General features: G+C 44.9%; 1 protein-coding gene across 5 annotated transcripts in view; it reads right to left on the reverse strand.

The window, feature by feature from the left end:
* The window catches only part of SNX25 (sorting nexin 25), a 93,125-nt gene that overhangs the window by 24,676 nt on the left and 44,989 nt on the right, over positions 1-23,460 (reverse strand). For all 5 annotated transcript variants that reach the window (XM_045588957.1, XM_036458509.2, XM_036458512.2 and 2 more), the window contains 5 exons: positions 22,377-22,563; positions 12,279-12,349; positions 4,406-4,587; positions 1,650-1,781; positions 380-652 (listed from right to left, as the gene is read on the reverse strand). In XM_045588957.1, the coding sequence (XP_045444913.1) occupies positions 380-652; positions 1,650-1,781; positions 4,406-4,587; positions 12,279-12,349; positions 22,377-22,563 (845 nt within the window). The remainder of the gene's footprint in view (positions 1-379; positions 653-1,649; positions 1,782-4,405; positions 4,588-12,278; positions 12,350-22,376; positions 22,564-23,460) is intronic.

Raw genomic sequence — 23,460 nt, forward strand, 5'->3', positions numbered from 1 at the left:
TCACATTCTCTCCCTCTCCTTATTTCCCCCCATCCTTTGTCTTTTCTCAGGCTGGATGATATGTTTCTACTGATTCTCTAACCTGGCCTAAGCCTCAAATGGCCCACCTCACAGATTTTCAGGAGTCAAACCAGGGTGTGTTTCAAGCTGGCATAAGGCAGGGAGGTCTCTGACACAACGTAGCCAGTTGGTCAGAAGGACAAAGACAGACATGTGTAAGGCCACAGACAACATGGAAATTCAACGTCACGTTCTACTGAAATTCCTGTATGCTAAAAGATGGAGGTGCACCCCACAACTGGCTTATACAATATGTGCTCACATAATCAGATTCAAAGTTTACGCACTGAGAGGAAACAGAAAGTGGGATGGGACTCACCACTTCATCCTTGTTGGAAGTCAACTGCAAGGCATGTGTTTCTTCCTCTTTTGTCGTCATTTTCTCATACAGGTCACTGACAATAAAGGAAGGGTAATACCTGTCCTTTAGGGCCTCATACACGTCTCCCTGGATTCTGAAGAACACTTCAATACCTCTATTTCCTACAAGACACTGCTGGATCTCTTTGTAAAGGGATTTTTCCACAGATATTTCTTTGCTCTCCACAAAGAAATTCTGGTAAATTTCACCAACTAACTGTGGGATTTCATTCTGAAAAGACAGGGAGAGAATGAGGAAGGTAAGAAATATCACCTCTGAGAATTCTTCTCTTCTGCCCTCTCTGTGCTTTCAAGGGAGAAGGGAGGCACTGAGGATGCACACTGGTAGCCAGGGTGGGCCCAGGGCTCCGTGCACGTTCAGGCCAACGGTTGAGTGTCAGACACTGAACGCAACAGCAGTTTCTTAAAGTGAACACTTCATATTGAACAGTTAGCAGGTGGCATTCAATTCCAGCAACACTCATGTAAACATGAGTAACTTAATGTACACAGTGCTCTTTGTGCTTCTTTTAATAAGCCACACAAAATATATGTACATAGATTGTACATATTAAGTGTATTTATAGATATGTCCATACATATATACCGTGTTTCCCCGAAAATAAGACAGTATCTTATATTAATTTTTGCTCCCAAAGATGCGCTAGGTCTTATTTTCGGGAAAACAGGGTATTTCATATTCTTGAATTTAATTCTTAAATATATATTGAGAAATTGCCAAGTACAAAACACAATGTTTATTGTTGGGCTTTTCACTGTAACCAAAATTTTTTTCTGTGTTCCTTACCTCAATCATACTTTAAATAAAAAAGGAGAACAATCATGTTGAACAATCATGTTAAAAATAACAAGGTTTATAAGATTGAGTTATAGGTGACAAGACCAAATTTATTATAACGGCAACATGGGTATGCACATGCTGTTATATGTCAAAAAGGAAGTACCTGAAACTAAATTCACTATTTTGGTACTTTTATAAATCTTTTTTCCCCTTTGATTACACATTCAAAAACATCTTTTGTTAAAAAAAAAAAAATAAGCTAAATTTTATTTACCATTATGGGCTACAACATAATGCCAATATTATATTTGGTGAAAATGTTCTTTTCATGTATTCTTATCTTACAGTTTCACTGAGAAACACAAACTGCCTAGCATACAAGTTTTTATCAGCTAGGGATTAATATTCCTTAATTCAAATATATTACCTTATTAGCATTCTTTAAATATTCCACAGACTCCCAAAAGCCAATCAGAGCTCTCTTGTCCATTCTTTCCATGTACATTCGGAAGTGCTCTCGGTACAAAGTATTGGCCAAAATATCTTCAAATTGAAGAATCTATTAAGGGAATTTAAGAAATCTCTTAAAAACAAAATTTTAAATATGAGTTTGCTTTAACTACGGTACCAATGGATTGATTCAGGGGGAAAAAATACCTCACTGTTTTAAGGTCATAGTCAATGTAATACTTAGTCAATGTAGTACTTCTCTCACCCTCTTAAATTTTAAATGGTAAAAGTTTACTGAATATTCAAAATGCACATATTCAATAAATACCAATTTTCTATTAATCATTCACTGGTTCAGCACAAAATCTATTTAGCATCAACTCTGTTATCAAGCACACTTCTAGGGAATGAAATAGACATAACCCTGCCCTATTGGGTGCTGAAAGCCACAGATGGCAATAATAGAAAAATTCAAGAGAAATGTATTAAAGACCAGGAAGCCTGAGTGTAATAATTTGGTATTTTTGCTTTCCGTCCCATTTTTATATAGCTGAGCAAATCTACAAATTATTTTATAGTTTTCCCTTTTTTGTTTAGAGTATCACATTCATTTAAAACTATTTTATAAGTATCATGTAATTAATCCATAATATTCCATTATACAGATATCCCAAATTACTCCTTTATTATTCTGCATGCTTACAGTAGAAGAAAAAGCATTAGTTGAAGACTCCGCGTGAACGATCGTAAGCATGGACTGCTGTGATATGAGAAAGCAGATGACCTCCGTTATAATTCATAACTCAATGAACTAGGAGAAATGTCCCAAATTAATTTAGAGGGACTTTAAGTCCCATATTCTTGGTTCTTAATGAGATTTTTTAAATGGCATCTAAGTATAACTCAAACGCAATGAAAAGGAAATATTTTAAGATTCTTAATACTGTGATAATATTTTCAGGAATGTTACCAAGTGCATGTGGTCAATGAATATTCAACTCTTCTGCCGATAGCAACCCCCAATCTGTTCTGTGGGCAGAAAGGGACATTTTTTCTAACAACTTCTGGAAACTAATTGAAACGATGGCCATCCCTTGCTACAGACCACTAACAATTATCATAGTTTCCGTAAATACTCCAGACCATTAATATTCAGTTAGTTCACTCACTATAGGAGACTGTAGCATGTAGCTTTACTTTATGTAAACCGTACTGGCAATGCCCTCTGAAGTATAAATCCTGACTGCCCATGCTCCTGAGAGGTTAGAAGGAACCCACACCACCTGGGCTATGGAGGACAGGTCGCTCAGAGAGCCACTGAGTTTTAAAAATAGGGAGGAGTTGAGCAGGAAGGACATGCAACAAATTCTAAGGAAGCTTCCCAGCATAAGTTCACTCAGATCCAATGATGTCCCAGTTGGATACAAATTCACTTATTTGCAAAATTAAGTCCAAAAAGTCTAAACTATTCCACTGTTAGATTTAATTCTTTCTATGTTCAGTCCCATAGTGCAAATATATCCACATAAACTCTGCTAAGTATATCTCAAGTAGGATTAATAAAACATCTGATGTACCTCCTATCTCGGTACAGGTTCTCTACCCCATTGGTTTTTCCTTCTCTGGAGACGCATGAGCATTTCCCTGTGTGACACCTACGCTGCCCGGGTTTGCATCTGACTGCCACCTTCTGGCCCACGAGCTGTTACTCCACCACGCGGGGCCCGTTTCCTCATCTGTAGGATGAGGGTAGCACCACCTACTTTATGGGCTGCTGTGAGACTTACAACAGCTGCTGGGTATCGCAACAGACAACAAAACTAATCAGAAAAGGCCTGAACCAGGATACCGGCTCAGACAGACAAGACAAGGATGGCTGGCAAAAACCAAGGCAGCCAAGAGGCGGCTTTCTAGGGGAGTAAGCGTGGGTGAAAGAGTTAGATCAGTGGGGCCGAGAGGTTACAAAGAGCACCAGGAAACTCTTGTGGATGACGAGGATGCTGGCACCTTAATTGTGTTGATAATTTCATGACTATATACATGTGTCAAAATGTCTTTGTATACACCTTAAGTAAAAGTGTATGTCATTATACCTTAATAAAGGTGTTTTTAAAAATGAGTATTCCACTAAGCCTCGATAATAGAATCGCAGATAAACATGTACAAAATGTTTATAACTAAGGACATTGGAGTACTTTTCTATCTATAGATTGCTATATCTATTTGATTTGCCAAAATATTGTTAAGGAATTTTCTACTTTCTATTAGGGTCATGATGGATATTGGTTAGTAGTTTGGGGTGTTTTGTTTTTTCTTCTTGTAATGCTTTTCCCCTCGACTTATTAAACAGGTGTAGTTAAGATTGACTTTATCTCTGCCTTAAAATGGTTAACAGAATTCACTAGTGAAACGATGAGCCTGCGGTTGTCTTTGTGGGAAGGTTTTAATTATGCTCCTCTAGGATTGTGGGAAGGGAAGGGAGGATGGGAACACACACACAGGCATGCACACACACACATCCACCCCATGCCTACCCATCATGCCTATGACCGTTCCCGGAAGTCAATGACACCAGGTCATACAGGTCCTCACTCATAAAAGCAAACATGTGAATCCATATTCTGGAACATATGCCTTACGTTACATACCAGGAAGTGAAAAGGCTGTCTCTCTGATTCCACCAGTGTTCATAACGGACCCAAAATGGTCAGAACAAGAAACTGGAAGTCCTACCTTCTGGCTCTGCGGCCCCTCCCCCTCGTCCAGGGCCCCGTCCTCCTGCTGGTCGTAGTCGGGGCCGCCCAGCATCCTGATCCTCTTCTCGCACTGCTTCTTGGCCACCGTCAGCTGGTTGATGTACCTTTTCATGTTCCTGGCCCTCAGGAGGTCCGCCTTCATCGCGGCCGTCTCTTTCCCTGGATGGGAGGAAGGACAGTGCTGTCAGAGCAGGAGGCGAGAGGGAACGTGGCAACTCTGAACCAGGTCACTGTCGGGTGTGGGCATTGTGAACAACGGCGGGTACTAAAGAATAGGAGGGGATAGTGCAGAATGAGATAGAATTCACGCCACACGTACGCTTACTCTCAATAGAAATACCGTTAATTTTTAACTACACCACTGACAAATCTTACTCGGTGTAAACCACTTTACAAACCTCCTCTGTCACACACTCACCAACAGATCCGCCTGTTTGCATGGATGTACAGTTAACCCCTGAACAACGTGGTTCGAACTGCACGGGTCCGCTCACATGTAGATGTTTTACAATGGTTTAATGCCAGCAGACCTGTGACCAACACCATAGAGCTGCCTGTTGTAGCACCTTCTACCCATGATGCAGTTCTTCCTCAAGCAAGTGGAAGGCTTGCAGCGAGACAAAAACACCAGGGCACAACTGTTAGGCACTCTCCAATGAGGCACAGGAGGGTGAAGTAACTTACAACGCAAACCAGTGACTCCAGAAACAGTACAAGTGTAAGCGCATGGAAATGCCACCCCTGTATTTTTCGGGTATTAAAAAAACGTCAATAGCAAAATATTTCTCTTTTCTTATAACCTCTCTCCAATCCCAAGGCATATCCTAACAACATCCCTTCTCGGGCTGCGTGAGGAATTTGCTTGCTGACAGGGCAGAGTTCTCGACCCCAGGCAGTACAGCCGACCTGTGGGCTGGTCCCGTCTGCCTCAGGGGCTGTCCTGTCACTGCCGGATGGGTAGCAGCATCCCTGGCCCCTACCACTAGGGGGCAGTAACATCCTCCCTCCCAGACGTGACAGCCAACAATGTCCCCTAATCCGGTACTTCCCACCACTGAGAACTAGCGGGAGGCACCACCTCTGTGGTGGGAAGGACACAGGCCACACACCCACCCCTCCCCGACTCCTCAGGACTCAGGGTCCTCTCACCCCCAGGCAGCCAGGAAGGGCTCCGAGGACCTCCTCCCTCCAGGAGCCTCTGCTCCTCCCTGCGCCCCTGCTGACAGGTTAGCCAGCCTTCGAACCTCCTTAAACACTCAAGTAGAAATCCTAACCAAGCCCCTTGAGAGGAGGCGCGGGAAACGGGCGTGTATTGACTTGGGCACCAGTCCAGTTTCCACATGAGAAGTGGGCTTGACCTCTTGTCAGCAATTCTCAATAATCGTCCCAACTTCCTCAAAGTAACCTGGAGATCACCTCCAAGGCTGGCCAGGAAGGAAAAAAAGACTTCCCTTGCTTCTCAACTTGGGGTTGGTAGGTTTGTTTGTTTGTTTGTGTGTTTGTGTTGTGTGTGTGTGTGTGTGTGTGTGTGTGTGTGTGTGTGTGTGTGTTTGGTGTGTGTTTTTGTTTTTGTTTTAAGGAAAAAGGGGGTTCTTACCACACCAAACACTTGAAATTTCCTAAGTGTCACTGCACGTGTGTGGAAGGCACATTTGAGGAATCGGGGAAAAGGACAGGGGAGCGGATGAAGGAACCACCCACATTATGATGAAAAGACCACAGGTGCCAGCCTGCACGGCGGGTCAGGGGTGTGACACCACACCTTCCGGGCCTTCCTTCACCTGGATCTACACTGCCTCCGGTCAGGGCCCCCGACATGTTGGCGATACACTTGTCCACGCGTCAAATTACAGGGGATCCCTGCCCCCACATGAGGACCCGCCGGGCAGCTCTGCCACCTCCGCTTCCAGCACAGACCTGGCCCACAGAGCCTGTCAGCGTGAGCATGGCTCTCAGACATCTGCTGTGGGAATGAGCAGTGAGGTGGGAAGAGTGCAGGACTGAAAACTGGGAGACCTGGGTTCGAGACCCAGATCTGTGTGTGGCCTAACTGTAGTTTCTGGTCACATAGTACAGAGCTGAGCATCTCAGGACCTAAGCTGTACTGTATGAATTTCAGGTGTTAGAATCTGTGATGGTGAAGTTTCCCTGGGGAACTGAGCTGACAGCAGAGTCGCCCATAAAATTACGAGACTATAGAGAATTTACCAGAAGTGCCCCGAGTCCCCCAGGGAGAGAAGGAGGGGCAAAGTAGGACAGTGGAAGGGACATGAGGTACTGGAGGTGGCAGTTCTCACAGTGTGAGGGCCAGACAGGAGAAACGCTGGCGAGGGCCCTAGAGTAGTGGCAGGGAACCTGCCTGCAGTGTTCGGAAAGGTTAGCTCACTCATAAATTAGAAACACGGTTGGTTGAAGCCAAAGTTGCAGGTTCGATTTCCGGTCAGGGCACATGCAAGAATCAACCAGTGAATGAATATAAGTGGATAGAACAAGTCAATGTTTCTCTCTCTCTCTCTCTCTCTCTCTCTCTCTCTCTCTCTCTCTCTTTCAAATCAATCAATAAAACTTTTAAAAAATAAATTAGGACTATTTGCATCGGATTATTGCAATGGCAGAAAGACAGATCACATCAAAGCATCAGAAAGGACCCTGAGGCGATTAGCTCCCTTCTTTCAGGCAAGGACACCTTTAAATCCCAAATCAGACAATGACACTACGTATCATCTTTAAAAAAAAAAATAAAAAAAACTCCTGACAGAGAGCATGACGGTTCTTATTAGCGAGTAACTGTGTGTGTGTGTGTATACACCTTTGATATTCTTCTACAGCCCTACTATAGTGGATTCCAACACTGTTTACATATACCCTAAAGAAAAAAAGATGCACAATTTTGACAAAGCCTCCCCATCCATCCTCTCCCGCAGCTCTTCCAGGGTGTGCTGTTTATAACAGCAGCCTCCAGCAGCCTCAGATCGCATCACATCCCTTGCTGTAGTCGGCTGGGTAAACATGACTAAATCACCTTAACCATTCTTGATAACATTTCGGGATTCAGAAGAGCATAAAAGAAGCGTTAAAGGAGCTGAATACTGGGCTTATTCATGGCACAATGCAGGGGGAATTTAGCACACGGCCCTTTGCCACTAGAATTCCTACACTTGGCCAATGTTTTAGTCCGTTCAGGAGACTACGGCCACACCCCACAGGCGGGGCGGCCATTTCCCCCAGCCCTGGAGGCTGAGAATGCGAGATGAGAGGGCCAGCGTGCGCGGGTTCTGCCGAGGGCCCTCCTGGAAGCCGCAGCAGATGGCCACCTTCCTGCTGTGTCCTCACATGAGAAGTTAGGGTCCCTCTGGGGACTCTTACTGTAACAGAGCACTAACCCCACCCAGGAGGGCTCCCCCATGACGTCAGCACCTCCCAAAAGCCTCGCTCCTACCACCATCATGTTTGGATGACAGAATTTCAACACATGACCTTTGGGCTAAGACAAACCTTCCGACCATACAGCCAGTTACTATAACAGACCAAATAGGCCATTTCTCAACAATTCTGGCTGTTGTAATCTATAATAATAAAAGTGTAATGTGCTCCTTAGACGGGCCGTCCTTCCAGACGACATTCTGGACGAAGCCAGGGCTGCAAGGGAAGCCAGTGCCCGCAGCCGGGGGAAGGAAGGCCTCCTCTTGCACAAATTTCGTGCATCGGGCCTCTAATTATAAATAAAAGCTGGAGGGTGGCGCTTAGGCGCAAACCTGAACACATCCATGGCTCTGCATCAGAGTGTGGTTCCAGCATGAGCGGCACCAGCATCCTGGGGGATGGGGAGTGACACACACGCTGAGGGCCCCTCAGATCCACAGAAGGGTGCAAAATGGGTGGGCCCAGCAGGGTGCATCTTCACCAGCCCTCCAGGAGACATGCAGGCTATGTCTGAGAACCCCGGCTCTCCAGGGTTAAGTCCGAACACCTCCTCCATCTGTGCACGTGTTCCCACCACCCACATGCACCGGGCCACCCAGAGGGACCGAGGGCCACTCCACCCTCTGAGTCAGCTCAGTTCCTCTCCAGGAAAAGCCTTTCCCACCTCTGCTCAGGGGGGGGCCGCTGCCCCTCACGTCCGCGTCACTGCTGAATCCTGAATGTGCCACTCTCGCCGCAATTTATGTGTGTGTCTGCCTGTCTCCTCATCAGACTGATCTCAGGAAGGTCCGGGTCAGTTTCATTCACTGCACAGCTGCACCTGCACATAGTGGCTGTGTTTGCTGGATGGCTGAAGACCTACTTCTGGTGACTCACGTATCTTCCAGAGCCCATTCTCCATCAACACGGAGATCCTAAGAGGCCTCAAGTGCTCCTGCCATTCCACTCCCTCTGTAAGTCCCTCCAGCCATGTGACTTTTCCTTCTCCTCAGCGCACTCCAGTTGTTCCTCCCGCCTTCCTCTTCTTTGCACATTCTGTTTCTTCTTCTTGGAATGCTACCTATTCTCTACGTCACTCTGCCTGGAGAAGTCCTACTTCTCCTTTGCATTTTATCTCAAATGTCTCTTCTCTGATCACAACCCCACCTCCCCTGAGCCTGGGGAGATGAGAGCACCTGAGCACGTGACAAGCAACGACAGTACATGTCACAGGAGGAATGAGCAAGGGCGACTCCGAGGTTCCTGTCATGGAAGGATGGGGAGGCCATTCACAGACAAGAAACCACAGAGGATGACGAGTTACGTGGCCTTTGATTTAGACATTCTCGGCAGCAGAGTGAGCTGGCCACTTCCTCAAGGTCAGAGGGGACAGTTCCTCAGAGGGGACACAGTCAGGAAATCCCTCCCAACCTGTTATCTGGCATTTCTTTAAGTCTTCAAAGTATTTTCACAGTTGCATATCATTTCTTAATCATCAATGATTATGATTGGAAAAGACATGTCAGAAACACCTTTAATGCAGCAACAAAACTGTACTTAGCCCTAACCGGTTTGGCTCAATGGATAGAGCATTGGCCTGTGGACTGAAAGGTCCCAGGTTTGATTCCGGTCAAGAGCATGTACCTTGGTTGCAGGCACAACCCCAGTAGGGGGTAGGCAAGAGGCAGCTGATTGATGTTTCACTCCCATAAATGTTTCTAACTCTCTATCCCTCTCCCTTTCTCTGCAAAACAAAATCAATAAAATATATATTTTTAAAACCACTGCATTTATAGCATATATACACCACATTCATAAGTAATGTTCTCATCTCCAGGTTGAAACCTAAATACTCTCAGGAGGTCCCATCTGTTCATTCTTTTTTAAACCTCTTCAGTTTCCCAGTCGCAGGGAATGTGGGAATGAGGAGACGCGACATTGGAAATGGCACTGCTGCCACCGTGCACACGGCACTGTCACTGAGAGGCGAGGGATCGCGGCCCGGCCTATCTCCCAGGTCTCAGGAGAGCCACGCAGGCAGGTGGGGCTTGTGGCACGAGGTTAACGTGCAGACTGAGGCTCTTTTGTCTGATGATATTTTCCGTCCCTAAAATGCAAAGATTTCCAAAAACAACTCAACAAATATATGTTGGGGAGCCTTTAGTGCTAAAATTCAATGTTCCTTAATGATTTCTACAGGGGGAAAACACACATGTTTAGCTGGAAATAAATTAAAGATCAATTTGAGAAGCAATGAGGCATAATGACTAGCTGGACCAGTTTAGAGATATTCAACTAAAAGACAAGGGGGAGTGCCAAATTTGGTCTTTATTTATAACAAGTATGTGCACACATTTTAATAACAGTGAGCAGCAGGTGGCATTCTGAATCAGGGAAGCCATGTCAGACCATTAATACACTGTTCTCCTCTAATAGTGGGGAACAGAGCATCGGCTTTGCAAAGATACTGGACTTGGAGACAGCAGGAATCGAAGATCATTAACTCTTATCTCTATATTGGCAACTTCCAAGTTTTTCTCTCAGGGTTGCTCTCTCTCCAAGCTTAGAAATGCCAAAGAGACATTTCTCCATCCTCCGTGGTGGCAAATCCAGAGGCCGGAGCCAGTGAGTTCTCTCCCCCTGAACCAGTCCCCACCTCTCTGAGTCTCAGGGTCTTCACTTCCTGGTGAGAAACCCTTCATGATCACCTGGAGCGCTCAATCTAGACCAGTGGTTGGCAAACTGCAGCTCCGAGCCACATGCGGCTTTGCAAGCCGAGGTTTGCCACTCTGTTGACTAATGAGTTTGCTGACCACTGTCATATATTACCCTTAACCTCTTTGCTCACAATATGCCACAACTGCCTAATCCTTACAGCTTCCAACTTACAGTCTAGCAGTGGTTGGTAAACTCATTAGTCAACAGAGCGGTAAACTCTGGCTCAAGAGCCGCGTGTGGCTCGCCAGCCGCGGTTTGCCGACCGCTGATCTAGCCTGAAAACCGGAGTCTGGAGAAACGGAAGGACTGTCCAGGTTCCACTGGGACGCCGGCAGGGGAAGCTCATGTGAGCCAAGGTCTCCTAACTCCTGTGCTAGCACTTTGGCTTCTCCACCCCCAACTGCATCTCGCCAGCCTGCCGCCACGGGGCAGGGCAGAAACAGCTGCAGATAGAAGTTAAGAGCTGACTCTTGCACTGAATTTCTCTGGGAGCCACTTCCTTATTTGTGAAGTCAGCACCATACAGCCCTCATCTGACTCTTCCCCAGTCAATCATTCACCAAGGAGGCTCTCTCTCCTTCATCACCTTCCTTCTTCTCAGGCCCTTCCTGTTCCCTAGCTTAGTCCAAGCCCTAGGCCGCAATGCCTCACCTCGCCCCCGCACCGCCTCCTACTGTTGGGCTCCATGAACGCTGTTTTGTTTGTTCACTACTGGGTCCTAACCACCTTGTTAGTGCTCAGGAAACATTTCCGGATGAACGCGTTTGCCCCATCTTCCTTATTGGGCCAAGGTAAGAATCATCTCATTAAGGATTCTCTCTCCACAGTCTAGGTCTTCATTTCCTTTTCACACAGCTCCCACCTTCCGCCAGTGACTCAGAGACAAGGCAAAGCCCGTAACCCAGCTCCCTTTGGCCTCTGTTTCTCCTGTCTGGCCCACTCTCCCTGGCACTCTGCTCTCCGCAGGGTCCTGGGGGCACCCGGAGACAGGTGTGTAAAGTCTAGTGGACAAGATGGCAGAGTCTTCTGCCCCTCAGCTACCAGCCAAACCTGCTCTGCATCCAGACAGCAACGTGTCCTTCAGCCTCATGCGTGAGAAGGGACTAGGCCAGCACCAGGCAAACCAGAGGCGGAGAGCCACGGCCACAGCTCAGTTACTCCTCAGCACCACGCCCGGGGAGGACCTCTTCATTTTAAACAAAGCAAACAGGGAAAACAAAAACAGCGTAAAACCCATTTCTTCAAAAAAAATGTTCAAGAGTAGAAGGCGGACAGCAGGTATTCACAATTCAACTGCTTAACTAAAGGAGAAGCCTAAATAAATTATGAAGCAGCAACTCACTGGAGTCATTTAAATGAGCAAGATTATGTTTCAAGACAGAAGAAATATGAATAAACATTAAGATTAAATTTACTGTGTGACAAAAAGTATGAAGTCATGTTGATTTTAAGAACGGAACAAAATCACAATCTACCTCATAAATTCAATCTTTTAAGAATTATGACTTCAGATGAATAAATGTTATAAAGGAACGTAGGAACACAACGGTTTCTGTTAGGATTAAATCGCATTTACTTTTCGATAGTGCTGCTACGCTATTACTGTAAGACGCTGAGCTATTTAAATGTCAGCCGGAGGGATGCTGGGACGTGGCGAAGCCCTGAGAGGAGAGTGCAGGCCGGGGACAGGCCTCCAGCCGCAGGACTGGAGAAAACAGAGCAGAGCTTACCCTTCTGCCTCTTCAGCTGCGGAAAGCTGCTGATGGTCGTCGCCTGGATTATTTCCACTACAATTTGATACCTGGTTTAAAAGAGAGAGAGAGAAAAGAAAAGGTTGAATAGGAAGAAAATGCCATTGTCCGGGATACTCTTAAGCTGTGTCTGTACTAATCACACATGACACGGTGTGAATCCTGCCCATGCATCAGGAAAACCCTCCGACAGGGACTGAGCGTCTACACCAGACCGGGTGCGATGCCACGAGCTGGCTGTCTCCGAGAGCCCGACGTGGGAATGATGACCTTGCTGCCCCCACCCAGAGAGAAATTTGGATTCTACTCAGCGTCTCCCGGATTGGTGACAGAGCCTGTGGGTTCTTCCCCTGAACCCACACTGTCCTGTAAGGAGGGCGTGAGCTAAGGTGAAGAATTATCTTATTCTAGGTGGCTATTTAGATTAATTAAATAAGAAATCCAGTTCCTCGGTTGCATTAGCCACATCTCAAGTGCCCCATAGGCATTCAGGGTTTGTATTATATAAGGGACAGTCTATGGACATTTCCATCCCTGCAGCAGGTTCTATTGGACCACGCTGTCCCATTCAACGTCACTCGCAGCTGCCCCCTGCCCTCTCTGCTTCTCACTGGAAGAGAACTTCAGACCGACAGAAAGGAGCACCTGCAGTGGGAACACGTGTCAACACTGATTCCGCTCCCAGGTAATTCTAATGCGCAAAGCTGACAATGCAATCCAGGCATGTGTATGTGTGACTAAGAACACCTTTTCCCAGAAAAAAGACACGTTTACTATTAAGTGCTGGGTACACCCTAGAGCCGTGGCTATGCTGAGCATACTCAGGTGGGCTTTCTGAACTCCAGTTCCAGGGCTACTGTGGGTCTGTCATTCCCGCTGCTCTAGACAATGGCCCTCTTACCCAACCCACCTCTTCTCCTCGCTATACACCTGGGCTTCAGCAGGACAGTTCCAGGCAGTCCTCCTCAAACCAGATCACTGTCTTTTTTATTTTTTAAAATATATTTTACTGATTTTTTAGAGAGAGGAAGGGAGAGGGATAGAGTCAGAAACATCAATGAGAGAGAAACATCGATCAGCTGCCTCCTGCACACACCCCACTGGGGAGGTGCCCGCAACCAAGGTACATGCCCTTGACCGGAATCAAACCTGGGACCCTTGAGTCTGCAGGCTGACACTCTATCCACTGAGCCAAATCGGTTACGGCAAACTAGATCACTTTCCAGGCTTTTGCTCATGCTGTTTCCTTCTGGAAACCATCCCCCTACTTGCCCACCGATCCAGATCCTACCCATAGTACTTCTTCTCTCAAACGTTCCCTAATCCCCTAGTTCACATGAGTATTTTTCTTTGAAGTCCTAACTTACCTCTGCTCTAGAATAGCACCTGTTTAGGCATTATTTTATATTGCCACTTAAAGAGTCCCATTTTCCCAAACAGTGCTGTGACTGAAGAAAATGGGCATGCCCAGTGCTTTTCACTTTGGCGCCTAACACTTCTTTAAAAAATGGAAATCCATCTGAGCCTAAGACAAAATTGTGGCTTTGTGTTTAATAAAGATATGCTACCTTTTTTCTCTCCAACTTTATCAGTTGGCGAATTGTGTCTTGTCTTCTCCTATAGGACCGAGACTGGAGCTACACATATTGTAAACACTTGGTCAATAGCAGTGAGTGCTCTGGACTCAATGTTTGTGTTCCCCCAAAATTCGTGTGTTGAATCCTAATCTCCATTGAAATGCTATTTGGAGCTGGAACCTCTGGGAGATAATTAGGTCATGAGGGTGGTGTCTGCATAAATGAGACCCCAGAGAGCTCACTTCCCACCGAGTGGGACTAGAGTGAGAAGACCATCTATGAACCAGAAAGCGGGCTTCCCCAGACCCCAATCTGCCAGCCCCTTGAGCTTAGACTTCCCAGCTTCCAGGACTGTGAGAAACAAATGCTCCTTCCTTAAGCCACTCACTCTATGGTATTTTTGCTATAGCAGTCTAAACTGACTAAAACAATGAGCTAAATTATAATAATAAGGGGTTAACATCTGTAACACTTAACAGGTACATACAGTATTCTGAACAATCTGTTCTTTTGATATTCTTAGTGATTTGTGCTCTGGAACAAATGAGTCATCAATGATACTGAAAAATAATATACACCATTTGAGGAAAGAGTTAATTTTTAAAAATGAATCCATAACATTATTAGGTAACACCAGCTAACATTTACAGATCCTTCTCGTTAGGCACCAGGTACCTGTTTAGATACTTTCATTTACATGATCTCATTTAACCCTCATAATCCGGTGCGGTAATTATCCCTGCATAACCCTCCCCTTTAGCTGTTGAAATCTTATTTGACCTTAAACACTCAGTCCATGGCCATTCCTCTCTGAAGCTTCTTAGATTCCTGCCTTCTATGGGATGCAATATTTGCTCCTACCCACTTCTTTAGCGCTTCACTCTCTACTTCTGGCCTTAATATCTTGCTTCATATTTAACTATTTATACCCACATGGATCTCTATGCTGGACTATTAGCATCTTGCTGGCAGGTGAAGGATTCAAGGATCCACAACCAATTCATCTTTACACACACCAGACCCTCCTCACAGTGCTTTGAGCACAGTAGGCGTTTGAACATGGTTAATGAATTTGTAGAATTCACTTTCACTTGATACCAAAGGGCAAAATAGGAAATGAGTGACTTTCTCTTTCTCAACAAAGCTGTTTAAATTACTGACAACTGTTCAGGACAGTTCTGGAATTACTAGAACTGGTTTCAAGCCAAATTAAAAACAAAAACAGTCTCCTTATTTCATTAGGCACACCTTATACATATTTTTTTAAAAATATATTACTTTAGAGCATCTTGGGCACACATGCTGGAATGTCCTACCAACATCAAAGGCTGGATAAATCCTAGTCTCAGGTGTACAGTATGGTAAATGGTTTAAAATACTTTTTATATTAAAATTAGTAAGGACATATTGTAAATTAGAATATCATACATATATACGTTTAAGGAAAAAATTAAAAACATCAATGTTTTCAAGTTGCCACAGGCTACTTTGTACTAGTCCAGAGATAATATTTTCACTAGAGGAACTTTAATTAATGTGGTTGAGAAGAAATACAGCTAAGCTGAAGTGAAGACACTTCCCAACTCAGGAAGTGTCTCAGAGTAGTTAAGAATATGAGTTTCTGGTACCAAATGGCCTGTGTTCTAATCCTGCTCCCAATACATGCTGGGTCACCCTGGGAAAATTATTTAAGCTCGCTACAACCCAGAGTCCTCACCTGTATAAAGGGGAGTAACAGTTTTTCCTGATAGGGTTGCTATGAGGAGGAAATGAGATAACAGCTTTAAAACAGTTGGAATAGTGCCTGCCCCACAGTAAGAGTCCAATAAAAGTTAACTGTAAACTATCGTTCCTTAACCTGCTATTGACTCTTTAGATGCACACTGTTCAGGGGGATGATGTGTGTGTGTGCTTGTTAAACATACATAAAACCTTTGTAAGTAGCCTTACTTTTTTCCTGACTATAGGAGTGCCTCAGCTAATTGATCTAAGACCACCAGATCACTGTAGTCCGACAAAATCAGGTTCATTGACCCACTGCACTGGGCAGGAGGAACCACGGGGCATCTGTGGAGTTACTGCGGGGTTCTGGGAAAGGAGGGGGTGTGGGTGGGAATTGAGTGAAGCAGCAGGAGATTGCAGGGGATCCACTTCCAGCTGGATCCAGGGTCCTACTGACTTGGAAACTGCACTTCAGATAGACCTGGAATGCTGAGCCCAGAAACCTCTTATCTGCAGCGCGGCTTATGGGTGATGAATGAGGCTGCTTCTCTGTGTCAAAGCAACTGAGATCCTCCAGGCACGAGCAGGACGCACCATTCTTACTGAGAACCTCAAACAGCACAGTTTTTAACGGTCCACGCAAGATTTGAGAGAGCAGTGTCTCAGTGAGCAAGATGGCAGTAGTCACTCACTCACACGAGGGAGTCACTCTAACAGGTAAACGTTATGGCTGCTGCGTGTACTTGAAGGAGATTGATTCCAGTTAGCGTTGGAGCTCCCTTTAGTAGCTGTTACACAGCCTGATAAATGGATGATAGACTGTACTGCCCAGGCTGAGCCAATTTCTACTTTCTCTAAAGAACATATGCTCATTGAGGAACATTAGAAAATACACAAAACATAATATTCACAGTTAATCACAGCATTTGGTAAATCCTTATAACTTTTTTCCTAGGCAAATATGGTATTTTGCTATTTTATAAGACTGGATTTCTGCTATATATCCCAGCCACACCAATCAGATAGTTCTGGGCCAGAGCAGCCTGAGGTGTCCTGAACATATGTATACACACAATTCATGTTATATGTACAGAAAACAACCTGGAAACACATATACCAAGTAGTATCAGTTTTCATCTGCTTGTGACAACTGATTGTTATTTTCTTAACCTTGTTTATATCCTTTAATCTCCCTAAAATAACTAATTACCATAGATTCATTTTCTAGATCCCAGAGACTACAGAAATTACATGTTCCAGAAGCAACCAAAGCTTTGTCATGCCGGCTAGCTGGTACCCGTTAGTTAACCTCAGGAAGGGCCAAACTGCCCTGCTGGTATGGCTCAGCGTTTGAGCACTGACCTAAGAAAAAAGAGGTCACAGTTCGATTCCCAGTCAGTGTACATGCTGGGCTGCGGGCCCCGTCTGCAGTGTGGGGCATGCAGGGGGCGGCTGGTGGACAGCTCACGGACAATGTGGTCAGTCAGGAGTGACACTTGGGCCTTCATGTGCCTTACCCCTTGGCCCTGGAGGGAGAGAGGAGCGCTGCTATGTACGGGGTCTTTTCAAACCCCAGCTGGGTCCCTGAATTCCATCCAGCCAGGCCACTGGGGATTGGTCAGTGTTTACAGTGAAATTCAATGTTTTCAGCCCTTGATCTGATGATGATAACAACAGTGGCAGCTAAGAGTGAGAGCTGATTCTGCACTAAGTGCTTTACCTGCACACCTCATGCTCCCAACTGCCCTTCATAAAGCACACACACCTTGGCCACATGGCCAGGGCTGCTCCAAGTGCAAGCACAGAATAAATTCCTTCATTTCAGAGACATCATGAATGTGCTTATGCCCAAACTCCCCCCTCATATCAAATTGCACATCGCTGCCAATAGTTAATTCTCTTTGCTTCTGAATGAAAACCACCGGTGTTCTCTGACACGTTTAATCCCACCTCTGTCCTCTGCTATTTCTCAGACACCAATAGGAAGAATTACGTTCTGAAGTCAATGTGCTTTTACTTCTCATAAAACTGTGACACCTTTTAGAACATGTCCCCTGTGTAGCCTCGCATTTCAATGAGTTTTTCAGTAAATTTATATTCATCTGTTATTATTATTATAACAACTCGCCAGGCTTCTCGTTGTTTGCCATCTGATTTCCTCTCCGCATCCGCCCACACTAACCTCCTCCCCGGATGCCGTTTGTGTGGATTGATTTCTGGCACATTAGTCTGCGCAATCTTTTCTTTCATGTCCCTCTGCAATGCAATCCTGTCTTACTGCTCATGACTCACAATATAGTTTCAGAATCACTGTTCAAAACACTGAAATGTCCATTTTGCCCAGGGTGAGAAGCTTGGGTTAATAAACATAGCTCTCAGGAAGGCCTTCGATCTAGTGATATTCTCACTAGAGTCACCGTATATACCTCAAAACTGTGATATACAGTTTTTAAATAATTAAAATGTAACAATTTTATGACATAACATCTAGCCAAGACTACAGATTGGCAGCAGGTGGGAGAACATTCCATTTAAGAGATTCTCAATATGAGTTAGTTACATGTCAGAATCACATCAGAAGCTTTTTACAAACAGTGATGCCCAGGTCCCACTTCGAGTAATTATAGAACAAGCCTCCATGTCACGGAGGAGCAGATATTTTTCATCAGCACACTCTTTACAGAGACCTGGGGTCCACACAGCCCGGGCTGCGCAGTCCCTTAGGGCCCACCACCTGCCCAGTCCCTTAGGGCCAAGAGGTTCCTGCCAGAGCTGAACCTTCCATTTCCCTTGTTTAATGTTCACTTTGACTCCAGCTTCATCTTCAAAACAAAGCAGCACAGCTCCTCCTCCAGCAAGGCTGTAATTGCCAAGTTCATTAACGGACGCACCGTGTGGCTCTGAGCCCTGTTTAGCTTCCCTGCCTGGTCATTGTCTCACCGCCCACACGGAGGGTGGGGAATCTGGTCGGCCTGCCCTTTAATTTCCTGCATCAAGATGACACTGAGATTCGGGGCTCCTGTTTTATTAGCAGAATCGATCACTGCTCCTCCTAGAAGACATTGGGAAATTCAAACTATTATGCCAACCCAGGAATCACATCCTTGCTTTGACTTCCGGGATGCCAGAGAAGAAAAAGGAAGTAGCTAAGGAAAGTGAGCTATCGTCCTGTAATCTTTTTAAAGCCTGGGTGATTTTAATACACTGCCAGGGCAAACCACTAATTTGGTATATTTTAAGAGGACATTTCTAGGTCTAAAGTCCTATTGTGAAAGCATCTCCTGCCAACTCAAACAGAAAACAAACTCTGCAGAACTTCAACATCACCTTCCAGTGTTGTCTGTTTCTTTGTTTTTAATGCATTCCAGCCTGGTAGAGCTAAATGACTTTTTCCCCCTTTAAAATATATCCCCCCGTCTATCAAATGTGCATAAAACAGAAGTGGACAGTTTCATCAACTGCTCAGTCTCAATAAGACACGGTCCCTGCCTTAGGCAGCCACCCCTAAGGTCTTCTGAAGAGCAGCGTGAAGACAGGGGCCGAGAGCACAACAAGGTCAGACGGCAGCGTGCTCTCATTTTACCAGAGAAGCACAGAGCGGCTCAGACTGCGACTGAGGAGAGCAGCTCCATGAGTGCTGGTCAGCTGACACAGCTGCATGACGGAGCTTTTAGACAGGAGTCTGATAAAACACCATTTTGCCTGTCAATAACCGTAAGCAGGCCTGACCCTGGAATAGAGAGCAATTTTTTTTTTCAGATAAACAGTAAGCGGCCAAGTAACAAGATAATTTATGCACCACCACCTACCACCACCAACTTTTTTGAGCAAAATGATCAATCTCTGCTATTGCAGAATTGTTCCCGGACTTACAATCGCTCTAGTTCAAGCTGGGCGAGAAGTATTCGATAGTTAGCCCTCAGGCCTGCCCTGAGATGCAGTGAATAGGGACAACAGCCCCTACATAAAAGATATAGCAGGTCAGGCGAAGCCGGTTTGGCTCAGTGGTAGAGCGTTGGTCTGCAAACTGAAAGGTCCCAGGTTCGATTCCGGGCAAGGGCATGTACATTGGTTGCGGGCACATCCCCGGTAGGGGGTGTGCAAGAGGCAGCTGGTCAATGTTTCGCTCTCATCGATGTTTCTAGCTCTCTATCCCTCTCCCTTCCTCTCTGTAAAAAATCAATAAAATAAAATAAAATAAAAAAAGATATAGCAGGTCATAGCAAAGAGAATCCCCTGACAAGACATCTTCTCTGCACCTGAGAACCAACACAGTTACCCAGCTGTCATCCTTCAGCTAGCAGCTGTTAGAGCCCTAGAGCTGCACTGAATAGCATAAGGCCATCTACCCTCCGGCCAAGTCCCAGGAACTGCCTCAGGATAACAAGGTATGTGTAAAAGTACAGTATTCCGAAGGGAACTCTTAGGTGTGTATCTCCCATCAAGAAAAAGTGCCTCTCACAGTCTTTTTCTCCAAAGGCTCTTTGCCGAGTTTGTGGAGGGACCATCAATCTTCAGGATTACCAGGTCCCACAGCTGAGGCTGCCAAATGCATGTGACTCCTTCCAGAGCCCACATTCCTCGTCACCAGGGAACCCTGCAGCCCTTCTAGAGGAAGCTATGGACTTGCTCCCCCAGAGTTACATGAGGAACTGCAAGTTTATAAAGAGATGGGTGTCAGCCCTGGACAGATTGGCTCAGTGGCTAGAACATCGGCCCACAGAGTCAAGGGTCCAAGGTTCGATTCTAATCAAGGGCATGCACCTCGGTTGCAGACTGGTTCCCAGTTGGGGTGCATGCAGGAGGCAAAAATTCAATGCGAGTTTCTTACATCAATGTGTCTCCTAACCCCGCCCCCCTTTTTCGTTCTCTCTAAAAATCAATAGAAAAATATCCTGATGAGGATTAAAAGAAAAAGAAAAAGAGGTGGAGGTCAGAAGAATAGGTCATTCCAGCTGGACCCAGTCAGAACACCAACTTAGCTCTGAACTGTATTCTTTGTTTCTAATAGAGTAAGTAGGTACTTTCAGAATTCCATTATCTTTTCACCAAAGTACCTCTGAGTGTTCTCCCTTTGTCTCTAAACACTTTGTTGGAAACACAAAGCCTGACAGTAAAATGCAAGACACGGAGAATTCAACACATGGAACAGAAATAATACACAACGGAAACACCAGCCGGATGTCTGCCCTCCTCTGCTCCTGTTGCCGGCAGGTATAGAGTAGGAGGAGCCAGTGGTCAAGAGAGATTATCAATCTGCAGTATTTTATTTTACTCTATTGACAAAGATTTAAGTGCGCGTGCTGCTTTTGTTTCATCGTGCATCTAAAGAGGGGAAGGGGAATGTGTAGTCAGAATTTCTCGTGGGAAGCTGGCCACGCAGACTGAGGTAATCCCCGATGCCCCCGGTGCCAGAGCATGCTGTGCCCAGTCCCCTGGGGCAGAGACACCATGATTTCGGGGGTTTTTTTGTTTTTTTTTAAATATATTTTATTGATTTTGTACAAAGAAGAAGGGAGAGAGATAGAGAGCTAGAAACATTGATGAGAGTCATCGACCAGCTGCCTCTTGCACACTCCCTACTGGGGATATGCCTGCAACCAAGGTACATGCCCTTGACCGGAATCGAACCTGGGACCCTTCAGTCCCCAAGCCGACGCTCTATCCATTGAGCCAAACCAGTCTCGGCCATGATTTCGTTTTTAAAGGGCAATTCTTACCGAGCTGCTTATTTTCCTGCTCGATGGTGAACTGCCAACATTAAGCTATTTACAGCATTTCTAATCCTGAGACTTTGATTAGTATATTTTGAAGAAGATAAACCATTAATTCTTACCAAATTCATTCATAATATGAGGAACGGTTCTCTGATACAAAATGACTGATGATGGTGGAGCACCAAGAGTAGTATTACATAATTATCTCTAATTTTATTTTTAAAGATTTTTGTTAGCTTTTTATAACTCATTTTCATGTTGACGCTAGTTCAGAGGCATATAAGACAAATGCAAAATCCTCAAATAGTCCACAAAAAATCGAATTTCAGCCAATATTTTACTTTTCCATCAATGATTTACTAAAGTGCTTATCCGAAGCAAAATGGCACACCAGAGCTTCCTTTCTTCCCCATGTATTGTCCTCTGGGGACACTAGACATAGGGTAGACAGAAGCCTAGAAAACCTGCAAGCTGCCCAGCACTATATAATCATACTATCTATACCAAATTGCAAACATCTCTAACTACCCAAATGGGGAACATTCAAGTATATATATATCTATATACTTGCTGGAAAAGAAAAATTAAAAACACACACACTCACCCTTAAAATATCTCAAGTACACTAAGTGAGACTGAACTTTCCTATAAAAGAGACTCCTGGGGTATATTTCAAATGTGTTTTCTCAAACAATTCGTCAAGAATCCCTTATTTCCAAACCTGGGCCGCTGTGCAGTACAGAGCTCAGCAGTGAAGTCTAAAAACACATCACCTCCTTCCAATGCTTTCCTAAGGTAAGCATCAGAGCAGCTGAGCAGATACTACCACCAACTAAATAGCTCTCAATCTATGATAACCTAATTATTTGAAAAACATTATACTTTGAAAAATCTAATTCCACTGCTAAAGGAGAAGTTGGATAAATGTAGTTATCACTAAGTGGTAAGATTTATCGACTTCCTTTATTTCTGCTTCCCCAGCAAACACATTTTTCTTTCCCTAACCAGGCCAAGGATGGGACTGAGGAGCTGCTCTCCTGCTATGACTGAGGACCGAGTACCTTAGCTGCTTCAGGAACTCCACGTCGGAGTTGCTGTTGATGAGCTTGATGAACTCTTCATACGAAGGAGCATAGGTGTAGGCTCTCTTGTGATGTTCGTTCACGTGTTCTCGGCGCTCCAGCTGGGCAAGCAGCATCTGGTTGATGTAATCAGGATTGCTAAGGAATGCCACCACTGGCTTCAAGACTGCGGGAGGAGAAAGCACGACTGAGAATGGCTGGCAGTGCCCTTCAGAGGGGTTGTTTTTATGTCATAAAACTGAAACTGCATTTGGGAAACATCTCTAGCTACCCAAACGGGGAACATTCAAACACACACATGCCCACAGGCACGGCCGCCTGTCTACACCAAATTGCTAACAAAACTATTGAAATTAAGTATATCAATTTTCCTTTAATTTCTTTTCTAAGGCTCATGTGATTTGTCTGCCCAAAGAGGAAAGTCAACATGCTCCCAACTGCCGAAAGTCAACCTGAGGGAGGGAATTGTTAAAGAGTCGATGGCACTATTACAAATTCACTCTATTAACTTTAGGCTCAAAAGGACCCCTTTTCTCAGAGGTTGACTAGTTATCAGCTAATGGGCACTGCTGGCTAATCTTGAAATAATAAATGAGATAATCAATGCATATCAAATGCAACATTATTTACTTGAATGTCTGAGATAGGAAAAGTTTCTCTTAGGTCATATTTCTTTCATTTTTCTTATCCTGGATAAGCATTTCCCTGGATATACTTTCGTCTAGTGATCACCTTATATTGTGGTACGGTTCTACTTTTTATTTATTCCAAGTTCACAAAATTACATATTACTTATCAATGAATTTTTAAAAAAATATTTTTATTGATTTCAGAGAGGAAGGGAAAGGGAGAGAGAGATAGAAACATCAAGGATGAGAGAAAATCATTAATCAGCTGCTCCCTACATGCCCCCTACTGGGGATGAGCCTGCACCATGGGCATGTGCCTGACCGGGAATCAAACCATGACCTCTGGTTGACAGGTCGATGCTCAACCACTGAACCACAGGGGCCAGGCTATCAATGAATCTTATAGCAAAGGTATTTTAAGTAAATGCACACTG

The sequence above is a fragment of the Pipistrellus kuhlii genome, unplaced genomic scaffold (genome assembly GCF_014108245.1).
Source record: "Pipistrellus kuhlii isolate mPipKuh1 unplaced genomic scaffold, mPipKuh1.p scaffold_m20_p_3, whole genome shotgun sequence".
Taxonomy (NCBI): domain Eukaryota; kingdom Metazoa; phylum Chordata; class Mammalia; order Chiroptera; family Vespertilionidae; genus Pipistrellus; species Pipistrellus kuhlii.